Genomic DNA, 24,039 nt, shown 5'->3' on the forward strand with positions numbered 1-24,039 from the left:
ACCTTTTTAAATACCTGTCTGGTGTTTTAGGAATCCCTAAAGTTTGAGGTGCTTGGGTGGTTCAGTCGGTTAAGCATCTGACTCTTGGTTTCGGCTGAGGAGGGATTTCACTGTTCGTGGGTTTGAGCTCTGCTTCAGGCTCTGCGCTGCCAATGTAGAGGTTGCTTCGGATTCTCTTTCCCTCTTTCTTTGCCCCTTCCCTACCCTTCCGACACCCCCCACCCTCGTGTTGGCAGCACATGTACACTCTCTCAAAATACATAAACTTAAAAAAAAATTGGCAGAATTTTGAAATTTCTCTCGTTTCCTCAATTTTTCTCACAAACTAAATTTAAAAGTTACAATAAAATATACTTACATTTAATTTTATAGCAAGCTACTGAGAAACTGAAAAATTAGTTTTAAGTGGTTGAGAGTATGTTTTATGCAATAATGACTTGTTTCTATAGGTAATGAATAAGTGTTTTTTTGCGGGGGCAACTCCTTGGGAGAGTGTTGAATTTTATGTTAATTTGTAGCATAAAAGGATTCTTTTATATCACGAGTATAACACATTCATCTTAAGGCTTTTAAAAGTATTTCAACTAAGGAATCTGAAGACTATGGGTTTTTGTTTTTAATAACCAAAAAAATGGATGACACTTTGGCACTCTACCCATGGATGGTATGGAACTAAGCTAAGGGCTAGAAATTTTCCACTCCAGGTTGGGTGGCCTGGGGCCGTGGGGTTGATTGCAGTTGTGTTGGGGTGGCCCTGCCTGGAAAACAGAGTTGTTTCCGCATGTTTGGTTGTTGGTTGAGCATGCTAGTGATACTAGCCATTTGCATCTCCGTAGTGACGTGGCAATGCTAGTCAAGCACGTGTAATATTTCCCATGCACAGAGAAGTATCCTACATTTTATTAATATTGCTTAGTTTCTTTTTATCTTCCAAAACCAGTAAGTGGCCCAATCACATAATACCTGTTTTTGATCACTTTGGTATGTGACCAGTTAAAACAATTTCTTCTTTAAATTAGCCTTACTGGGAGCACCTGGGTGGCTCAGTTGGTTAAGCGTCCAATTTCGGCTCAGGTCATGATCTCACGGTTTGTGGGTTCGAGCCCCGCATCGGGCTCTGTGCTGACAGCTAGCTCAGAGCCTGGAGCCTGCTTCAGATTCTGTGTCTCCCTCTCTCTCTGACCCTCCTCTGCTCACTCTGCCTCTCTCTCTCTCTCAGAAATAAATAAAATATTAAAAAAATAAAAAAGAAATAGCCTTATTAGCCAGATAATAGGATTTTAATTTTTTACCTTGTCTCTTCTGCCCCGTTTTTTGCCAAGTAGTATCTTTTGTACAATTAAATATTTTAAAACTTACTGTCATATAGATATATGTGGAGTAGGAAGTTAAAATCTTAGGCCCCTGCCTAGAAGAAATTACTTTTAATAGTTTAGTGTATATGCTCCCAAACGTTTCCCATCATGGAAAACTTTTCATGAAGGTATATGTATCCCTAATTCATTCTTTTTGGGTTTTTTTTTAAGTGGAATGCTTCGTGAATTTGCATGTCATCCTTGCAAAGGGGCCATGCTAATCTTTTCTGTATTGTTGAAGCCAGTTCTTTGTTTTTAATGGCTGCATAATATTCTCAAATATGGGTGTACCATAATTTAACTCTGATTGTTGATATACATTTGGGTTTTTTCTTTTTCTTAAAATTTTTAACATTTATTCAGTTTTGAGAGACAGACAGACCAAGAGCAGGGGAGGGGCAGAGAGTGAGGGAGGCACAGAATTTGAAGCAGTCTCCAGGCTCTTAGCCATCAGCACAGAGCCCAACGCGGGGCTCAAACCCATGAACCGTGAGATCATGACCTAAGCCAAAGTCCGACACCTAACTGATTGAGCCATCTAGGTGCCCCATGGGTTTTTCCCTAATTTTTTGCCCTAAAAGTCAACAGAGCAGGGAAATCCTTGTATACTTTTTTGCATATGTGCACGTATTTTTGTTGGTTGGATTCCTAGGAGTAGAATTGCTAAATGAAATTGTGGCTCATAGAAATAGACATTTCCCAGTGATGTATGAAAATGAGTATTTCTGTGTATCTTTGCCAATATTTGAGAGTAGGTACCTTTCCCCCTGCTTTGGCAGTTTGAGATGTCATTGCTCTAGTTTGTGTTTTTTTAACTAAAAGGGAGGTTGCATATTTTTTTTCCCTATTATCTATTTGTATTTGTTTATCTTTCATGATTGCCCTTTTAATTTCTTTGCTTGGCTTTCTTTTTAAGTTATTTTTCTTAGGAGCTTTGTATATATTAATTAATAGTTCTTTGTTACATATGTTGCAGATAGAGTCTCCTACTCTATCTTTTATATTTTATAGTATCTCTTGCCACACAGCAGTTGTCTAATTTAGGTAGTTGTGTTTGTCAGGTTTTTTTTCTTTAAAACTTTTGGATGTTGTGTCTTATTTTTAGGGAGGCCTTCTCCATCTCAGGATTATCAACAACTCCTCTCATTTCCTTTGAATTCATTTTTAGTTTAATAAAATATTTGGTTGTTTATCAATTTGGAATTAAGTATTTGGAATTATTTATGTTTAAAGTATGAGGTAAAAATCTAACCTTTTTTCACACATGAATATCCAGTTATCCCAATGCTATTTATTGAATAATCTGTTTACCTCACTGATTTCAAATTTTCTTATGTTCTTATGTCTTGTATGTAGATACATTTGTTTTTGTACTTCTGCTATTATATTGATTTATTTATTCTCTGGCATTATGTTTTGATATCTGGTAGGGGAAATCCTTTCTTTCTTTTTGAAAAATGTCTTAACCTGAAGCATTTATTTACCTTTTCCAGAAGAACTTTTTAATCTATTAATATCTAAATATCTTGTTTAAATGGTATTTTATACTTCAGTTTTATTTTATGTATGATTTATTCATTCAGTAATCTGAATCTTTTTTTTTTCTTCCTTTTTTCTTAAATTTCAGAATCCTGTATATGGAAACTCGCCTGAGTCAGTTCAGTCTAGAAGGGTAGTAATTTCTCATAATATGGACAAAGCTCTAAAAGAAGGTAAGGATTAAATGAGAGTATGTAATTACCATGTAAAGCAAATCATTATGTTCTAAAGGGAAAATTGTAACCTCTAACAAATTTACCCTCCTTGTCTGTGTGTAGCCTTAGGAATTTTTATTTATGAGTTTTTATGATAACTGAAAAAATATATCCATAGTTTAGTTGAGTGGATGGGATTTAAATATTAAGTAGGATTTACAGGTCATGAAGCTAACTGGCCATGTGGAGCTGGCTCCCCAATGTGAAACGAGGATCTGTTCTCTGCTATCTGTTCTCCGGAAATATATTTTCTTCCAGATGTAACCTAGAGAAGATGTGTTGGGAATGAGTGCACTCAGGCTCACTCATTGACAACCAATTAAGGGTAGCGGTTAGCCTTCTGAAAGAGTGAAGGCGATGCCAGGAAGAGTGGTATTGAAGAAGGTTGAAGGCAGCGTGCCAAGGACACAGTATTGCTTATTGTTGTATATAGAAGTGGAAATACGTAAGCATAATTACAAATATTGAAATTGAGAAGATATATTTTGATCAAATTAAAAGTTCAAATAATATTTTAAAAATCAAATTTCTAAAAACTGAGTTTCACTTACAAGTGCAGGAAAAAAGTCTTGAGTTTTTCAAGTGAATACATGGTGTTAGATACGAAGTTGAGAGAACCGAGTGATAATAAGCAAGTATGTTTACTTTCATAGTCACAGAAATCACTATATTAAAATTTGAAGGTGAGTACTATGTAAGTGTAGAGACAGTATGAAATTGTGTGTATTCATAGAATTCTACAACTTTGGGAACTAATTAAACTTTTAAGATATTTCTATTAGTAAAGTATGATGACTTTGATAAAAGCCAAATTTAAAATTCAGTAATTTTTAATAATGAAAATCTCAACGTCATGGTTTAAAAATAATTCTTAATTGCTCTTTTTGAAGTAAAATTTACATACTTTGAAACGCACAAATCTTAAGTGTACATATAATACAGTAATTTTCATAAATGGATATAGCCATGTAATCAGTACCTTTTGCAAACTAAAATGTTTTCTTCTTTAAATGTTTGTTTGTTTATTTTTGAGAGAGAGTGAGAGCATTCATGCAAGCAAGGGAAGGGCAGAGAGAGAGTGGGAGACAGAGATTCCTAAGCAGGCTTCACAAGCTGACAGTGCAGAGCCTGACATGGGGCTTGTACTCAAGAACTTCGAGATAAAGACCTGATCTTAAAATCAGGAGTTGGATGCTTAACCACCTGAGCCACCCAGGAGCCCCTCAACATTTCTGTCATTACAGAAAGTTTGCTTCTTGTCCCCCTCTAATGAAACTCACTTTCCCTTGTTCTAATTTTATCACTGTAGATTAGTTTTCCCTATTCTTAAACCTCATAGAAGTTTGTATGGAGTAATACAGTATGTAATGTCCTCTGTCTGCTTCTTAGCGTTAAAAAAAAATTGTTTTTTAACATTTATTCATTTTGGAGAGATAGAGTGTGAGTGGGGTAGGGACAGAGAGAGAGGGAAACACAGAATCCAAAGCAGGCTCCAGGCTCTGAGCTGTCAGCACACACCCCGATGCGGGGCTCAAACTCACAAACCATCAAATCACTACCTGAGCCTTTTATCAGTTCATTCTTTGTTATTACTGAGTGTGGTTTTCCTTTATATTAATATAACTGTGTCACAATATATATCCTTTCTCTTTGTGGATGTTTGGGTTGTTTCTAACTTTTTGAAACATACTGAATAAACTTGCTATAAACAAGTATTTTTGTGGACATATGTTTTTCATTTGTTTTGGACAAATTCCTAGGAGTAGAATTGCAGGGCCAAGGGTAGTTGTGTGTTTAACTTTATGGGAAATTGCCGAATAATCTAAAGCGGTTATGTCTTTATTTCGACTCTGATGATGTCTGACTGTTCCAGTTGTTTTACATTATCACCAACATTTACTGTTGCCATTCTTTCTATTTTAACTATGCTGATAAATGTAAAACAGAGTCTTACTGTGACCTTAAATTGCATATCTGTGGTGACTGATGATGTTGAATATCCTTTCATGTGATTTTTGACCATTTCCATATCTTCACTTGTGATGTGTCTCTTCAAGTCTTTTTAAAATAAATTTATTTAACTTAGAATTGTAGGAGTATTTTTAAAGGTCTATTGTGGTTTCACATTCCTTCTTAAATATAGATAGAGTGAATACTTTCTACCAGTTTGTAAATTGTCTTTTATTTTTTAAATGTTGTCTTTGAGCAGAAAGTTATAATTGTGATGACATTTAATTTACCAGTTCTTTTTTCTGTCTGTTCTATTGATAGGATAATTTTGGTCCTCTGTCTTCAAGTTCATTGACCATTTTTGTTACATTTTTAGTCTGTAGTTAAGTGTATCCAGTGAATTGTTTTATTTAAATATTGTTTTTCTCATGTCTAGAATTTCTATTTGATTTTTTTTTTTTTTTTTTTTTTTTTTTTCTTTTTTTTTTTTTTTTAGATTTTCANCCCATGTCACTTACTATGACCATCTTTATCTTTAATTCCTTGAACATATTTATATAGCTGCTTTAAAGCCTCCTTGTGTGAAGTCCAAAACCTGGGCCATTTTGGATTTGGTTTCTATCGATTGATTTTTTTGCTCTTAAGTATGTGTTACTTGTGTTTGTTTCTTCTCAGGTCTTCTTTTTTTTGATCGTGTCCTGAACAGTGTGGGTGCTACTTTTTTAGACATTTTAGTTTCTGTTACTGTCCTCTGAAGAGTGTCAGTTTTTGTTCTAGCATGCAGCTTAATTTTTGACTGTTCACCTTGGGGATACTTGGCTTTACACATATTTTTAGGGCAGGTTTGCTTGGATTTTGTCCTTAGTCTGTGATGAATTTCTCAGTCCTGGGCCATAGGCTTAACTCTTCTAGTTAATGTTCATGTTCCCTACACAGTTTCAATGGAAAGTCCATGGTCTCATCTCTAGCTGGGCAGGATTCCAGCTCTGTGGTGTACAAGTATCTGCTCAGCTAAATCAGTCTTCCAGCTGGTGCTTTGAACTGGTCTCCTTGCAGTCGTACTTTTTATACCTGTGTAGGACAGTCAGCAATGGGTTTGAGAGTTTGTAATCCAGACTTTGGGGCTCCATCCTGTTTTGAATTTCCTGCATTTATTTTCAGCTGCTTTGGCAGTGCCTAACTCTGTTTCTGATGTCTTAGATTAAAATAAAAAACACACGGATGTTCAGTCTAAGTTTGAACTGCCTTGGGGCACCTGGTGGCTCAGACGGTTAAGCGTCCTATTTTGTCTCAGGTCATGATCTCACAGTTTGTGGGTTTGAGCCCCACGTCGGGCTCTGTGCTGACAGCTCAGAACCTGGAGCCTGCTTCGGATTCTGTGTCTCCCTCTCTCTCTGTCCCTCTCTGGCTCACACTCTGTCTCTCTTTCTCTCTCAAAAATAAATAAACATTTAAAAAAAAAGTTGTAACTGCCTTGTGTCTCTGGGACTGTTGAGTGCCTCAGGGGAGAGTTAAATAAACATGACTTGTACCAGTGCTAGTTCCTTCTATTCAGGGCTGATTTTCCCTTCAGTTTCTCTGACTTTTATTTCCTTTATTTTTAAAAAATTTTTTAATGTTTTATTTATTTTTGAGAGAGAGATAGAAGCAGCGTGAGCAGGGGAGGGTCAGAGAGACAGGGAGACACAGCATCTGAAGCAGGTTCTGTGAGATCATGACCTGAGCCGAAGTTGGACGCTTAACTGACTGAGCCACCCAAGCGCCCCTAAGATTGTATATTTTTTAAGTAAACTCTCCACCCAACGTGAACTTATGACCCTACGACCAGGAGTCACCTGCTCTCCCGACTGAGCCAGCCAGGCACCTCCTATAACCACATTTTCTTTATCCATTCATTCATCAGTGGCCATCTGGGTTGTGTCCAGCTTTTTGTTATCGTGAATATGCTGCTATGAACATGAGTGTCTCTTTAATTTTTTAAGACTGGAAAGTTTCTCTGCACTTAAACATGGCATATTTATCTACCATGGACCAATTTGTTTCAGAATATTTACGGAACAGAAAAGACCAGGACTGAGGCCTAGTTGACAAAAACCAAAACAGAATGAAACCAAAAAACCCCACAACCACATTATCCTCAGGCTACTTTCTGCACAATAATTTATTTCGAAAGAACAATATTATCCAAAGCCTCTGGGGGAAGAGCTTTAGTTAATTACACTTTGGTGCAGGAATTTTTTCTTCCACCCCCACCACTATATTCTTAATGTTTACAATTTCCTCTCCTTTCTTTTAAGCAAAATGATTTTCAGTGAAGTTGAACATGATATTATTTACCAAAAGAAGAGCTAAAGGCTGCTATCAAGTTGGTTATGAGAGTAAAATGTATGCATTTGGCAGTCCTTAAAAGCAGCAGTAAACCAGGGGCGCCTGAGTGGCTCATTCAGTTAAATGCCTGACTCTAGATTTCAGCTCAGGCTGTGATCTCATGTGGGTTTGAGCCCCATGTAGGCTTGCTTCTAGATTTACCCTACTTTGTTACCCTAAATTCTCCTTTTACATTAATCTAACTAAAGTTCCAATCATGTTATTCCATTTTATGTAATCTTCAGTGATTCCTCTTTAGCTGCTTATTTCTTTGAGAAATAATTTTTGTTGACTACTATTATGTGTTTAGAAGAAAGACTCTTTGCTTGGCAGTGAGGATAAGTGTTTTTCTCATTGTGGTTTGTTACATTTATGCTTATTTCTTTTTTTTAAATTATTTTTTACTTGAGAGAGAGAGGGTGTGTGTGTGCATGAGGAGAGGAGAAGGGAGAGAGAGAATCTTAAACAGTCTCCATACTCAGCGTGGAGCTCAATGCGGGGCTTGATCCCATAACCCTGGGATCATGCATGACCTGAGTTGAAATCAAGACTTAGATGCTGAACCAACTGAGCCACTCAGGTGACCCTATGCTTATTTCTTAATAGAGACCATAAAATAATTTTATCATGAATTTCTGTATCTCTTCGAATTGACCCATAGAGTATCTTTGAAAATAATTCATATATGTACTTGTGTAAATGAGTATGTGTAGCTGTGTATATATTCTTAGAATCATGGCTTTGTTAAATGCTTTTTTTTGCCTAACATGGGGCTCAAACTTATGACCCTGAGATTAAGAGTCATATGCTTGACTGAGCCAGCCAAGTGCCCTTGGTTTCATACTTTTTATATTTGTTATATTTTTATAATACTTAGCTTAAAGGGGTATTGATAAGCTGTTGATAGAGATTTGTTAGTGTGACAGGTATATGTTCTATTACTGAGTTCAGATTTTTGTCAATACTCATTTTTATCAATTCCTAACCAAAATGTATTATCGGAAGAGTATTTTAGAGCTGTATTAGTTAGCATGTGCAATGTGGTTAACACACGTAATAGGACATTATGTAGATGACTAAGCCATTCACAGAAATCCTTTAGCATACTAAGAAGATTTTATTTTAAAGATATTAAGTCTCTTACAATGGCTTTTAATTTCCTTCTATAATTGAGAGTAAATTTTAACAAAAGGAAAAATTCTTCTATTTTCTAAATGTTTTGGGTTGTAGATTTATTTGCTACTAGTTAAAAATTCTGTGGCATGGAAACTTTGTTTAATGAAAAAGTTAGGGAGAAAGAATTGCAAAGGAACAAATTAATGTTTTGTTGTCAGGGTGGCTCTTAACATGCTCTGATTGCTTGGCATTGAGATGTCCAGGAGAAGGATGTAAAGGACTTAAAGACAAGGGCCTGTGGAGGTTACATGGTTCAGCCCAGCATCTCAGGAACTAATTTTTTCCTTATGCATTGGATATCCAGCTTGTTTAGAAGTTCCCTCTGGTGGAATATTCACCATCTAATGTGAATCTTGAACAGCTTTAATGCTTTTATTTAAATCCTCCTTAATGTTGAACAGAATAAACAACTTGTGACTTTCACCTGTTTGGTTCTATTAATGCCTTCTAGGGCAATGTTTAAAGATATAGCCATTTGCATATTTTTCCATATAAATATGTTTTAAACAAGCTGGATATTCACTGGGCAAGGAAGCTATTTCAGATGTCTCATGTCTTATACTCCTGTGACTTATTTTGTTCCAATTTCATGTGCGACTATTGTGTGCTGAGTACAAAGAGTGTTTGCAGGTAGGATCCTTGGCTTTGCCACCTATTTAACTTTGAGCAAGTTATTTCACTTCTTGGAGTCTCAGTTTCCTGAGACAATGTAGCTCAATTACTGTGTAGGAACAATGATCTATTTGTTGCCAATAAATGAGATTATAGGATTGACCTATTCCTATTTTTGCCGTAATTTCTTAAATATCTGGGTCAGAAACCTTTCCTCTTTTCTCCTAAATGGAATAGTCAGTTAGGAATGAGGTGTGTTTGAGGTGCCTGGGTGGCTCAGTTGGTTAAGCATCTGACTTCAGCTCAGGTCATGATTTCGTGGTTTGTGAGTCTGAGCCCCGTGTTGGGATCTGTGCTGATAGCTCAGAGCCTGGAGCCTGCTTCAGATTCTGTGTCTCCCTATTTCTCTGCCCCTCCCCTGCTCATGCTCTGTCTCTCTCTCAAAAATAAACACTTAAATTTTTTTTTAAAAACGGAATGAGATGTGACTACTTTTTGTAAAACCTAGAAAACCTAGCCATTTTTAAAAAATGTTTATTTTTGAGAGAGAGAGTGCATGTATGGAAGGGTCAGAGAGAGAGAAGGAGAGAGAAAATCTCAAGCAGGCTCCACACTGTCAGCGCAGAGCCTGATGTGGGGCTCAAACTCACGAATCGGGAGATCATGACACGAGCCAAAAATCAAGAGGGTCAGATGTTTAACTGACTGAGCAACTCAGGTACCCTAGAACACATAACAGCCATTAGTTCAAATTAATAGCTGAAAGTGAGCAGAAAATAGTCAAAAGGTTTAGGAGATGATTAATTTGTTGGATTTGTTTTTGTTTTGCCTTTTCTTTTGTGTTCAGTGGATATTTGTCTATTTTACCTTCCATGCTGGAAGTTTTACAATAGTAGAATTAAATACTTACTTAATGAAAAACGAAAGATTGAGGTAGTATCTTTTTTTCTTTTTAATGCCTCCCCATTAGTCTTTGGCAAGTAATGGTTCTCAGCTTTAAGGCTTAGCTATCTTAAATATCCTATCCCACTACTGAGGCCAGTGGAATCACTTTGAGAATTTAGCTAACCCTTTGTACATACATGTCTGTGAACAAAATTCTTGGTGCTCTCTGTATGTTTTTGATCTATGAGATTTAAGATGCTATTTTGTAAATTATTATAAAGCTATAATGCAGACATTCTGGAAATGTGGAAAAGCATTGGATACACTTCCACAATTGATACTCTGAGAAAAAAAGCTGTCACAGATTATTAAAACAAGAATCTTTTTTTTTCCTTGACTTGGGGGCTGTGGCACATACATGGGGTCCTCACACAAGATGAATACCCATCCTGAGCTGGAGGTTCCATTTGTGACCCAGGTTTCTGAGAAATAGGACTNATGAATAAAATGAGCAACAAATCCTGGACTGCACAGGTATTTGAGAATTATAGGTTAGACCAGCTGTGAGGTCAGTCAGGATCCCAAGTTACATTTTGTTTCATAGGATTCCTGAGGACAAAGCAAAGCAAGAGAATAAACTATTGATCTGAGCTGATGTATCGTCATATCAAAATTAAGCCAAACAAGTGGTATTTGAAGAAGGAAAGAAGAAAAACCTTGAGAAATAAGCAGTGCTTAAAAAATAGTACAGGTATCCTTAAGCTGGAACACGAGTATGTGGCTAAGTGTTTTTCTCCCTTAGGGGAATCACCATTTAAACCTTGTCCTCCTCTACGGACTTGAGCTGCCCTGAGCAATACAGTGACCACTGTACAGAAGTGGGGATTGAGTAATGTGGCTAATCCAAATTAAGATGTGCTAAAAGTATAAAATATATACCAGATTGTGAAGACTTAGTATGGAAAAAGAATTTCATGAATTTATAGTATTGAATAGGTATTGAAACCCTAATATTTTGGATATATTAGTTGAAATATATTACTGAAATTTAACCTGTTTCTTTTTTCCCATTTTAACGTGGCTACTAGACACTTAAGATTACATATGTGACTTTCCTTTTTCTGTTGGATGTCACTGGTCTAGAGCTCAGGTTTTTTATTTCTAAGGCATAAAATTGGTCCAGAATTAAGAAAAGAGAGCCTGGAAATCTTGAGAGAAAGTGATCAGCTACAGATGCTGAGCCTGGTGTGATACCTGACTCATGGGATTCTCATTGTGTTAGTTGGGGTCTCACTAAGACACAGAAACCACATAGTACCTGAACAAGAAAGTTTAATATAAAGTTTTATCAACTTGTAAAGGGACTTAGCTACTGAGAGAGAACTCCAAAGAATACTGGAAGAGCAGATAATGGGAGTGATCACTACCCCTAGTGGTGGCCAAGCAGAGCACATTAAGGAGCACACAGTGGGAGAGGGTTCTTTCTTCACCCTGGAGCTGAGATCCGGGCCTGACTGGGGAGGGCATAGCTGTGGTCCATGTGATGGTGGAGTGGTTTGGGGAGACCCCATAGGTGACAGGAAGTCACCACCAGGGTGCTAGCACAATTCTCTGGGAAGCTGCCCTCTGCGTGCCATTGGAATCTGCTGGGGGTGAGTGCCATCTGCTGCCCCACATGCTGCTGTGTGCAGCACACGGCAACCAGGAGAGAAGCCCCTTCCTCTTCTAGAGTCTCTCCAGCACCCTCTCCTGACAAACTTTGACATGATCTGGGTTGGCAAAGAAGAAACGTTGATGGGGTCCATCTCCAGTATCCTAAAGCAGGGCAGAAAATGGTGCATTTGGAGCAGAGAGGCAATAAACTGATGACTGGCACACTCCATAAGGATATTGCCACTGCATAAGATGCTCTGTTGTTTTGATAAACTTAGATAGTTTGGCACCAAGATAGAATATTTAAAAATTGGCCCGTCTATGAATTTTGAGGACATATGGTCACCACACTCGTAGAATTTTAGTTAGAGGAGAATCTTTTATTTTGAAATATTTTAGGAAAGATTATGTCTTCTCTTATTTTGTTATCTCCTCTCTTTATATTTTAAACAGTGAATGTTAAGTAGTAGCTTCTGGTAGGAATGCTGTCTTGGTGTTTTATCAAAGTTTTATTCCTTGCTCTGTTTCTTCCTGGTAGTGTTTGACTACAGCTACAGAGATTACGTTCTGTCCTGGTATGGAAATCTCAGCAGAGACGAGGGGCAGCTTTACCATCTGCTCTTAGAAGACTTTTGGGAAATTGCCAGACAACTGCGCCACAGACTGAGCCACGTGGATGTGGTTAAAGTCGTCTGCAATGATGTTGTAAGAACTTTACTTGCTCATTTCTGTGACCTGAAAGCTGCAAATGCCAGGTAACTGTTTGAATATGAACAACTTCCCTCGCTTTTTTTTTCACATTAAAATATTTTTCTTTTATAGAAAGGGGTCAGAGTCCAGTCTAGAATTTTCTGCCTCTCACTGGTACTTGGCTTGACATGTACATATATTGAGATGTAATAATTATAGTGTGCTGATAGAGGAGAATTTTTTTTTTAAGTGTTAGGAGTACTGTGAAGAGTGTATGTGAATTTACAATTTTTGGAAAAGTTTAGAATTCATGGTTTTTTTTTTGTAAGTCCTGTGTTAAGAGCTCTGTTTCATCATAGTATCCTGAAAATTGACTATTTATTTAATTACTATTATTACAATTACTACTTTTATTCTGAAATACCATTTTCCTTATTTTAGCCTAATTCCTATTTTTTTTTACATTTTCTTTTTTTAAAATTTGCATCCAAGTTAGTTAGCACATAGTGCAATAATGATTTCAGGAGTATAATTCAGTGATTCATCCCCTACATAAACAGCCAGTGCTCATCCCAACAAGTGTCCTTCTTAATGCCCCTCACCCAACCCTCAGTTTGTTCTCTGTATTTAGGAGTCTCCTATGGTTTGTCCTCTGCCCTATTTATATATTATTTTTGCTTCCCTTTCCTTAAGTTCATCTGTTTTGTTTCTTAAATTTCACATAGGAGTGAAGTCATATATTTGTCTTTTTCTAATTTCACTTAACATAATACATTCTAGTTCCATCCACGTTGTTGCAAATGGCAAGATTTCACTCTTTTGGATAGGTAATATTCTGTTACATACATACATACATACATACATACATACATATATATATACACATACACATATGCATACCTATGTATGTATACATATACACACATATACACACACACACCACATCTTCTTTATCCATTCATCAGTTGATGGACTTTTGGGTTCTTTCTATACATTAGCTATGATCAGTAGCACTGCTGTAAATATTGGGTTGCATGTGCCCCTCCGAAGCAGCACTCCTGCATCCTTTGGATGAATACCTAGTAATACAGTTGCTGGGTTGTAGGGTAGTTCTATTTTTAATGTTTTGAAGAACCTCCGTACTGTTGTCCAGAGTGGCTACACCAGTTTGCATTCCCACCAGCAGTGCAAAAGGGTTCCTCTTTGTCTGCATCCTCGCAAACAACTGTTGTTTCCTGAGTTGTTAATGTTGGTCATTCTGACAGGTATGAGGTGGTTCTCATTGTGGTTTTGATTTGTATTTCCCTGATGGTGAGTGATGTCGAACATGTTTTCATGTGTCTGTTAACCATCTGGATGTCGTCTTTGGAAAAGTGTCTGTTCATGTCTTTTGCTCATTTCTTCACTGGGTTATTTATTTTTTGGGTGTTCAGTTTGGTAAGTTCTTTATAAATTTTAGATACTAACCGTTTATCGATATGTACTTTGCAGATATCTTCTCCCATTCCATTGGTTGCCTTTTAGTTTTGCTGTTTCCTTCACCTTGCAGAAGCTTTTTTTTTTTTTAAATGTTTTATTTATTTCTAGGAGAGAGAGAGAGAGACAGCGTGAGCAGGGGAGGGTCAGAGAGAGAGGGAGTCACAGACTGAAACAGGCTCCAGGCTCTGAGCTGGCAGTCAGCACAGAGCCCGATGCGGGGCTCGAACCCACGAACTGCGAGATTATGACCTAAGCGAAAGTCGAACGCTTAACCGACTAAGCCACCCAGGTGCCCCAGAAGCTTTTTATTTTGATGAGGCCCCAATAGTTCATTTTTGCTTTTGTTTCCCTTGCCTCGGGAGACATGTTGAGTAAGTAGTTGCTCTGGCTGAGGTCAAAGAGGTTTTTCCCTGCTTTCTCCTTTAGGATTTTGATGGCTTCCTGTGTTACATTTCAGTCTTTCATCCATTTTGAGTTTATTTTTTCATATGGTGTAAGAAAGTGGTCCAGGTTCATTCTTCTGCATGTTACTGTCCACAGTTTTCCCAACACCATTCCCAGGTGCCCCGAATGTCCTGCTCCTGAATGCTGAATTACAGCATTTCCAACTTGCACGTAAAAGTCGTCTTATTGAAAGGAGTGGCCTTCTTCCTGTTTGGATATGGACTCAGTAGGAGAGGGGCTCCTTACAGTTAATGTGGCCTATTCTCACTGATACTATTTGATCTCTACTTTCAGGGAAGAGAGAACATATCTGACAGACACACAGGAGCATGAATAAGCATTGGCATCCTTGTTGGGCAGGTGGTAACTGCTGTTCTCTCCTAGGAAGTCCTGCTGTGTGACTTTACCAGTGAGCAATTCTGTTCTGCCCTGTGCTGTTGCTCAGTGGGGCCCAGCTGCCAAATGTCATTGTCCAGCAGCAGCTCTCTGTCCCCGGCTAGATTGCCGCTTTCTAGGAATCCTTTTCTCTCCCTGAGTCTACCTAGCTCAAGCTTATGAGACCAACATTTATAGAGCCATCTCATGCCTAGTATTTTCCAGCTTTCTGCCCGCACTGCGTTGCAATTAATGCAGTTTTGCATTTTAAAAAACCATGCATGTTTAAAAAACCATGACCCATAGTAAGAAATACATTTTCTATTGTGACCTAATTTCAAAAAACTGTACTCTCATTACCTGTGATAATTGATACCTTTTGTTAACAGTTTTTTAAATGGTGTTGGAGACTAACTAAATTTCATTTTATTCCTTGTGGGTCACAACCTAGATTTGAAAAAACTACTGTAGACCAGTGGTTCTCAGATTTTTTTGGTTTCAGGACCTGGCTGTACTCTAAAAAGTCATGTGGGCCCTATCTCATGGGGAGCTGGAACCAGCTTGCACTAGTTTGCAAGAGCTGACTGTGCACGTCTCTTCGTCTCTTCCCTACTTGGAAATCAGTAACATCACCTTGTTAGCTTGTAATTGGCCATGGTGGGAGTATTTACACCGTGCAATGGGCAAGTGCTACAAATCAGAGCTGTTTTTCCCCTTGGGGAGCCACTTGTTAAACCTAATACCTTCTCACCTCTCGTTATACTACTGATATTTACCATGTCAGATGTTAGAAGTAAGAAAGTTTTGAAGTGCATGAATACACAACACACTTCCCATTAGCCAGCAGAGTGATGTCAGCACACATCGGGTAGCCTCTGGAAGCTCTCCTGTGCTTGTGAGAACAGGAGTGAAACAGAAGAGTGATGTTTTGTACTGCACATAGGGGTCCCCAGACCAGCCTTTGCAAACAGTTGTTGCTAGAGAAAGCAGCTTCTGGTAAGGGAGTATGTGAACTAATAAGGAAAGTGAGAGTATGAGTACTCTTGGCTTCTATCCCTGGTGTTTCAAAACCTCCAGCCTCTCCTTTTGAGTGTCTAGCAATCCCTTGGAGCACCTGCTGGCTGGCTGTGGTATCTGTTGTATACAGTGCTCCTTCATTCTGCCTGGCAGATACTGTCCAAGACTTGTTTGAACTCCATGAAAGGTCATTAAAAAAATTTTTTTTTAAAATGTTTTCTTTATTTCTGAGAGAGAGAGAGAGGGAGAGAGACAAAGACAGAGACAGTGAGCAGGGGAGGGTCAGAGAGAGAGGGAGACACAGAATCTGAAACAAGCTCCAGGTTCTGAGCTGTCAGCACAGCCCGACGTGGGGCTCGAACCCACAAACTGTGAGATCATGACCTGAGCTGAAGTCGGACTCTTAACCGACTGAGCCACTCAGACATCTCTAGATGGTCATTTTAAAGTAGTTAAATTATGGTCCAACAGAGGACAGTATTTTAAATCCATGGGTTATTCCAGTTAGAAGACTGATGGATTTAGGTTTGGGAGAAGAGCAAGTGGTTAGAGAAATTTTAGTATTTTTATGATTATCTAATTTGAACATGAATATCCATTTTTCATGGAGACATTTGCCAGCTTCTGAAATTAACTGCTTTTTTGACTAATCTAAAGGTATGGGTAAAGCATTGCAATAATAGAAACAGAGAATTGATTCCATTTTAGAAACGCATTCTCCTTGGGCTTCTAGTTGTCTTATACCAATGGTAGATTTATTTTGCTGATATCTGGGCTATGCCCAGAAGCTCTAGTTGATGATTTTTATTAAAGAAAAAAAATCCACTCTGTCCTGGTATTACAATCATTTGGAAGAGTGCCGGTAGGTTACGGGTGTTTTTCATATAGATGATGGTGCCCTGGAAGTGAACTGCAGAGAACTCCTATCTGATTGTGCATTATCTTCTACAGACCACACAGTGAGACTGGCAGACAGTGTGTTTGATGGCTGTGTCTACACTTGCCTGCTCTGGGTTAACAGTGCCCTCATCCTAGAAATCTCTATTGGTGTGCCGGTATCTGTTGACTTTGTAAAATGACTTTGGCATCCTGGAAGCACCCGATTGAATTGGCCCCTGTCAGACAAGCGAATAATAAATTGCATTAATAAAAACAACACAATAGCTGTTAGGCAGTTGTGTGGAGGCAGCTTTCCAGTCAGCTCGTATTTATTTCCAGGCCGACATTCTGTTGCTGCTGTAAACCCATCCAGATCACACTCACTTCTTGCCTCTGCTTCTTCTTCCTTTGTCCCATCTGTCTTGTTGCAGCATGTTTCAGGAAAATCTAAAACTGATTCTTTGTATGCTGTTTAATCAATAACCTCTTGAATTTCACATTCTTTTTATAGCCTCTTTATGTTTTGTTTACTTGTCAAGCACAGGCATGCTGTTTAAGGGAGAAAGTAATTTTTACTAATGTATTCTGTCTTTATATCTGAAATGTCCCCTCCCCCTTTAATCTTTGCGATCTTTGATTAGTGAGCAGTGTAAAGAGTCTGGACTTGAGAGTCAGGCAGAACAGGAGGGTTTATTTCTACCATTTATTACTTCTAGCTTTAGACTATTCACGTAACCACTCACATCCTCAGTATTCTCATCTGTGAAGTGGTGGTGATGATATCTGCTTCTTGGTGTGGGTGGGATGATTAAGTAATGTTGTACATAGGAAATTTATAAAAGGCTAATGTTCGTCTGGTCACTCAAGGAATGAGAACCCACACGGAAGTAGTAGGAATTGCAGTAAACAAATGATTGATCTGCACTGGGACAGGAGGGTGCTGCCTGGATGAGGAAGGCGCACGGACACCTCCTGACCCAGCAGTAGCCATGTGCCTCATGGGTTCTCAAGCAATACCTGATGTCCACGGGCTAGAGGGCGTGATGGGAGTATCCTGCTTGAGTTGAACAGAGGGATTCCAGCGAAGCCTTTGCCTCTCTTTTTTCCATAGATCGAACTGTTTTGACCAGTGTCTGGCCTTTGGCTCATTCGGAAAGTTTTCCCCTAATCCGTTCTAGGAGGCAGATGAATTTGTAGAGTCTGAGGGCCAGGCTGTTTTTTATGATCTGCCTTTCATGGGAACAGAGAGGGGATTGTTTACTCTTTGAGACTGATTAAAGAAGCCTCGCCTGTTAGTTTTTTTGGGGGGACCAGCTTTTCCCAATAATCATTAACCAAATACATATTGTAAAGTAAAATTTTACCCTTAAAAGTGCTTGACATGACAAAAATAGCATCTAGATCTTACTATATTAAAATAACAACTCTAGCTGGCAGCATAGTTAGTTTAAAATAGTTGAGGATGCCATTTTAAATATAACATTGTAATTTTTTTTAAGGTAAACTCTACCCCCAATGGTTCAAACTCCTGAACCTAAAACCAGGAGTCCCATGCTCTACCAGCTGAGCCAGCTAGGCACACCTGAAGGTGCCATTTTTAAAAAAATCAACATATATCAGTACATATGCAAAGGCTTATTCTTAAAATCTGTTCCTTTTGTTGGCTTTGTACCTTAGTATTGAATTTCTCTTGCTTGTCAGAAGACAAAGAGGAAATCTTTATTTTTTAGAATACCTACTCTGGAAACTAGTCTTCATTTTCTAGTGCAAAAAGCAAGTGCAGTGAACTCCCAGGAGATCTAGTCATAAAGGTGCCAATATGCATTTGTTTCATTTCCTGTGAAATCCCATTAGGATTGCTCTCCTGTGTGGTGACCTCCACCCCATCCCCAGGATTGACCACTAGTTATTGTGAGAAGTCCTAAACTTCGTATCTTACCTGGTATTAGTTATTAGATATTAGAAAAATTAGCTTCCCAGTCTTTTTTGGTCACTACTGCTATCAAGATACTATGGGAAAAGGAGGTATAGAAAGTTCTAGTTTCCACTCCTCTTCACTCAGATCCTCCAAATTAGTGGTGCTGGGATAAGGATAGGTCAGTACTGAGAGGGAAACCTCTGACCAGGGTGGGCAAGACTATTGAGAATATACTTGGTGGGGGTATGGGGGGGTGCCTGGGTGGCTCCCACATCATTTGAGTGTCTGACTCTTCATTTCAGCTCAGGTCATGATCCCAGGGTCGTAGGACCAACCCTGTGTTGAACTCTGCACCAAATGTGGAGCTTGCTTAAGATTCCCCCTCTCAGGTCATGATCCCAGGGTCGTAGGATTGAACCCTGTGTTGAACTCTGCACCGAGTGTGGAGCCTGCTTAAGATTCTCTCTCTCTCTCTCTCTCTCTCTCTCTCTCTCTCTCTCTCTCTGACACACACACACACACTCTGTCTCTCTCTCTCTGCCCCTTCCCTCCCTTCCCAACTCAATCTCTGTCTCTTTGTGTCTCAAATAAAACAAATTAAAAAAAGAAAACAACCTTGGAGCCTCACAGAAGGCAATTTGCCACCAATTCATGTGATATTAAGTCATGGACCCTCTCCTCAGGAGGAGAACCACAGAACTTTTATCTCATGATGACCTTTTCAGGAAAGCTGGCTAGTGACCCTGGCTTATGCTTTCTTAGGTTTTTTGGTTTTGTTTTGTTTCGTTTTTTAATGAAGTTGTAGATCACATTTAAGAAGACACCTAGGAGACTTAAAAATAATCCAGTTAAAGTACCCAGAAGGGTTAAATTCCTACTTTCCTGGATTGTTGGTATGATTTAGGAGTCATGTGTAATTGTTGATGCTACTTAAGGTTTTAAACCCCAAAAAGCTATGCATTTGCATTTTTCATGTGATTGAGAAAATTATTGGCTATTGATATTTTTGAGGAGTGGACACAGTTATTAAAACAGATATTTTGTCCATTTGAGATATTTTATACTTAATGATCCATAACCAATTTGTTTCCGGAGATTTCTTTCCTTCCTCTTCCCTCTCTTCATTGATTTTTTTTTTTTTTAGACATGAAGAACAGCCACGGCCTTTTGTGCTGCGTGCATGCTTGAGGAACTCCCATGATGAAGTGAGATTCCTACAAATGTGTTCTCGGGTTCTGGTGTTCTGTCTGCTCCCCTCAAAGGATGTCCAGTCTCTCAGTTTACGTATAATGCTTGCAGAAATTCTCACAACAAAAGGTACTTTTTTTTTTAATAGTTTATAGTCAAGTTGGTTTCCATATAACACCCAGTGCTCATCCCAACAAGTGCCCTCCTCCATGCCCATCACAAAAGGTACTTGTATAAATACTTCCTATTACTAATGTGATGGTTGTGTGAACAAACGTGCTACACACTATTGGGATAACACTTTGTATACACCAATGCAGACCTTGTATATTGTGGGACATAGGGGAGCTAAAATCTTTTCAAATTTTCAGACTTTAAGTGTCACTCAAAGAGAGCATTTTTTGGCCATCCATGATAATCAAGTTTTTATGTAACATGTTGCCAAATACATTGTCCATTCTGTTGTTTATTTTGACAGAGGATAATCAGTCCTTACGCTCTTCACAGGGATACATCCATTTGGGATAGGTTTTGAGTTATCCAGGTCAATAATATATACATCAAGGAAAGAATATACTCCAGTGTGCATTTACTTAAAACACTTTTAAGATAGAAGATTCATTGATAATGCTTATACATAATTTTGTGAACATGGAATAAATAAAAAAGGATCTGTACTACAATATAATGAATTACTACAGAAAGTATATTGAGGAGATGCTTGACCAGAATAAGAAAAGTGGAAGAAAATAGGACCTAAGAGAAATTTCTCTTGACTCAAAATCTCAAATAACACTGCCTTTGATGTGCATTTATGGAATATTTCATTTATTATCTGTGGCTGTTAGTGGATACCAACCACAGAGAAAAGGGAACTTTTTAACCGAAAGTTGGTAGGGTGGATTGGTAGTAGTATCATTGGCTTTTTAACAGCTTCTTCCCTGAGGTCTGCTTTCACCAGTTGAGAGCATGTTCAATTTCCTGTTTTGGCACACAGCACATAACAAACTTTATAAAAGAAATAAAAGAAAAAATAATCTGTGTACTTAATTTTGATGTGTTTGTTAGGAACTTGGGTTCCAAATGACTTTCTTTCATTATTCCTTTAAAGTTAACTCATTTGTTAAGACAGCCACTGGCTTGCAGCCCTAGCTGGTAGCATACCTAGAGAGATGGGCGGCTGTCTGTTCATTCACACATGTTTTGAATATTCGAGTTGTTCGTATGTTCGTAAACACATCTCCTGAGTGTTGTGTCAGTTCTGTAAAAGGAAAACAGTTCCTCCATAGGGCAGTACCGTTTTCAGTGGTGCTTTCTTTTCTGTCCCGCAGTCTTGAAGCCGGTAGTGGAGTTACTTAGTAATCCAGATTACATCAACCAGATGCTGCTTGCCCAGCTGGAGCGCAGAGAACAGATGAATGAACATCACAAAAGAGCCTACACCTATGCTCCTTCTTATGAAGAGTTCATCAAGCTTATTAACAGCAACTCAGATGTTGAGTTCTTGAAGCAACTAAGGTATTTTGCCTTTAATTATAGCTAAATTATAATAGCTGCTAATTATCTTCCTCTCCCTTGTTAGGTTAAAATAAAATGTGGTTGTCAGGGAGGCACAAGGAAGCCTATAAATCACACAATTCAGTGACCAGTAAATTTATCCAGCTTCTCCTTTAGCAGAGGAATTAGTCTTTTTTTTTTTTTTTTTTAAAGTATCGTGTTTTTCAAGTAATTAGGTTCTAATAGATTGAAAGCTGTGTCATTGTAGAAGGACCTGCTTAGCTGGATAAGCAGATGCTTACCTTAGAAAAGCATTGGAAGGAGATGATGTGTTTTTAAAATTACATAGTAGAACATTGGTTGATTTTCATGTTTCTTAGAAAATGTAGGCCCAGGTTTGGGAATCATGGGTTCTTGACTAATTGCTTTGAAAAAATATGTTTCAAATGTACCACAGGAGTCTCTTTTATAGGGGAGTTCAGTCTTCCTTACTGTATTTGAGATATCTTAGAGGCATTGAATGTGTTTTTGTGTATTTATATTTTATTTCTCTAGAACGTGCATATATAGTATGCTAATATTGTAATGTACAGTTTGTGGATTTCCTAGGCTTCTGTAGTTTCTCCTCTATTTTAGTGTCCCCAAAAAATAATACATAGGGAAGAAAGGCAAGTCTGATGTGTCAGTTTTGCTTCTGGTAAGTAATTAGCTTTTTGATCATTGTGGCAATTGACCTGATAGAGAACCCAATATCCCCTATCCCAGATTTGTTCTCGGAGGTTTACAGGTTATGCCCACTCAAAGATCATCCTTTCCGTGGCTTTCTTTGACTCCTTTTAAAGTGTCATTCCGTAGAATGTGAAAGAGCTCACAATGACAGGACATCTTTGTTGCCTCCTCTTCCCCTTAAAATTGCCAACACACACACACACACACACACACACACACACGCCCCTCAAGTGCTGGAGATGCTGTTCAGAGGAGTATTTCAATATTCCTCTACCTGATGCTCCTACACCTATTGTCCCCAGATGTATCGCATGTGGTGTGACAAAGGTGTCATGACCACCCTCTGTGAAATTGGAGTTTTCTCTTAAGACGTTGTTTGTGAGCAGATGGTACTTCGTGTTGATAAATTGTGGAGGCATGGCATTCCTAAGTACTTTTTCCCTGTTAAGTAGTCTTTTCACAATACAGTCAGATGGGGACCATTTGGTAAGTCCAAGGGAGTTTAAGATAACAACTTAGATCAATGATGACAGATACTTAACTGAATCAGTATTCATTCTACTTCCAGACTTATAAGTGAGTGTTTTCTGTTTTGTGTACCAAACAAAAAAATCCCAGCACTGCACACATGTTGACCTAGATAACCATATAACAAAAAGGTACCAAAAGGCTTTTTAAAATCAGAAGTAATTATTTTGAATGGTCAACCATTGGTTTGCTAGCACAGTTCTGTATTATAATATGAATGGATCTTGATTAAAATTAATAGTCCACCTTTTTCAAAATGTACTAATCAAAGGCTCAGAACTATTTGAAATGCTATAGATATCTTAATGTTGGGCAGTTCCTCATCTCATAGGTAAAAAACTAACTCAGCAAGAATTGACCTTTAAAAAACAAAAGCCCCAGGATGATGAGACAGCTTGGTTTTGTCACAGTAGGAGCATTTTGGACTGCCTCCACCTGAGTGACCAAAGAGTACACTAGAAATTCTGATTTGACATTTTCCCTTTATAATGATGAAACAAAATTGGCATGAGCTCTTAACTCTTCTGGAAGACCACTTCCTCCTGATGTCATAAATAGGGCAGTACTAAAGGCTAACACACTGGGTGTGTTGAGAGGCAGACCCTCTGTTGATCACTGACAGGCTTAAGGGGCAGAAATGCTGAACTAAAGAGTGTTTTATTTTGTTTGTTCATTTTTTGTTTCTTTCAAAACCTTGAGATACAGTGTATAGCCCATTAAATTCACCATTTTAAAGTGTATAATTCAGTAGGTTTTAGTGTATTCAGACTGTGCAACCATTACCTCTAATTCCAGAATATTTTCATCATTCTAAAAAGAAATGCTATGCCCATTTGCAGTCACTCTCCATTGCCCCTCCCCCCAGCCCTTGACAACCCCTAATCTCCTTTCTGCCTCTGTGGATCTGCCTATTGTGGACATGTGATACAAATGGAATCATGCTACATGTGGCCTTTTGTGTCTGGCTTCTCTACTCAGCATCTTATTTCCAAGGGTCATCCATGCTGTGTTATGAATCAATACTCATTTCTTTTGTTGGCTGAATAATATTCTATTGTATGAATATACCACATTTTGTTCACTTATTCATCAGTTGATGGACAATTTGGCCTGTTCGCACTTTAAAGAATGCCTTTTTGGGTTACCGTTGGGCATTTTCGGAAGTAGCATCAGTGACTTGATAGAGTAAAATAAAATGTGGATTCCTAACCTCTTCCTATCTCCATCTCTCCCTACTGAATACCTGCCCTCAACAAGGAGTGATAGAGTACAAGACACCAGCAAGGGATCTTCCTTCTGTGCATTATTCCAATCCCATATATATTCCTATGCTCATTTGTGCCCTCCACTTCACTGTTGGGGCCTGTTTCCAACAAAGTTCAGAGTCCATGTGGAGGACCCTTGGAAGCATCATCAAATTCTTAAAGTGCCCATTCTATTAGAAACAAAAAGAATACGTTTTCAGATTGAATTATGTTTATGTAATGACTGAGTGCAACTGGAATGACCTATTTTTCTGCCCCCCCCCCCCCCCCCCCCCCTC

General features: G+C 38.4%; 1 protein-coding gene and 1 non-coding gene across 2 annotated transcripts in view; one reads left to right on the forward strand and one right to left on the reverse strand.

Annotated features, from left to right (window-relative positions):
• Window positions 1-1,519: 1,519 nt before the first annotated feature.
• LOC144230458 (U6 spliceosomal RNA) lies at window positions 1,520-1,625 on the reverse strand. The gene has a single exon (XR_013334767.1). It is a non-coding gene; the product is annotated as a U6 spliceosomal RNA (small nuclear RNA).
• Window positions 1,626-2,988: 1,363 nt separating this feature from the next.
• SNX25 (sorting nexin 25) overlaps window positions 2,989-24,039 on the forward strand; it is a 96,622-nt gene continuing 75,571 nt past the window's right edge. Inside the window, exons 1-4 of the mRNA XM_077762270.1 lie at window positions 2,989-3,067; window positions 12,291-12,507; window positions 19,699-19,871; window positions 21,074-21,260. Of these exons, the coding sequence (XP_077618396.1) occupies window positions 3,046-3,067; window positions 12,291-12,507; window positions 19,699-19,871; window positions 21,074-21,260 (599 nt within the window). The 5' untranslated portion in view covers window positions 2,989-3,045. The remainder of the gene's footprint in view (window positions 3,068-12,290; window positions 12,508-19,698; window positions 19,872-21,073; window positions 21,261-24,039) is intronic.

The sequence above is a fragment of the Crocuta crocuta genome, unplaced genomic scaffold (genome assembly GCF_008692635.1).
Source record: "Crocuta crocuta isolate KB4526 unplaced genomic scaffold, BGI_CrCroc_1.0 scaffold90, whole genome shotgun sequence".
In the NCBI taxonomy this organism is placed as follows: Eukaryota; Metazoa; Chordata; class Mammalia; order Carnivora; family Hyaenidae; genus Crocuta; species Crocuta crocuta.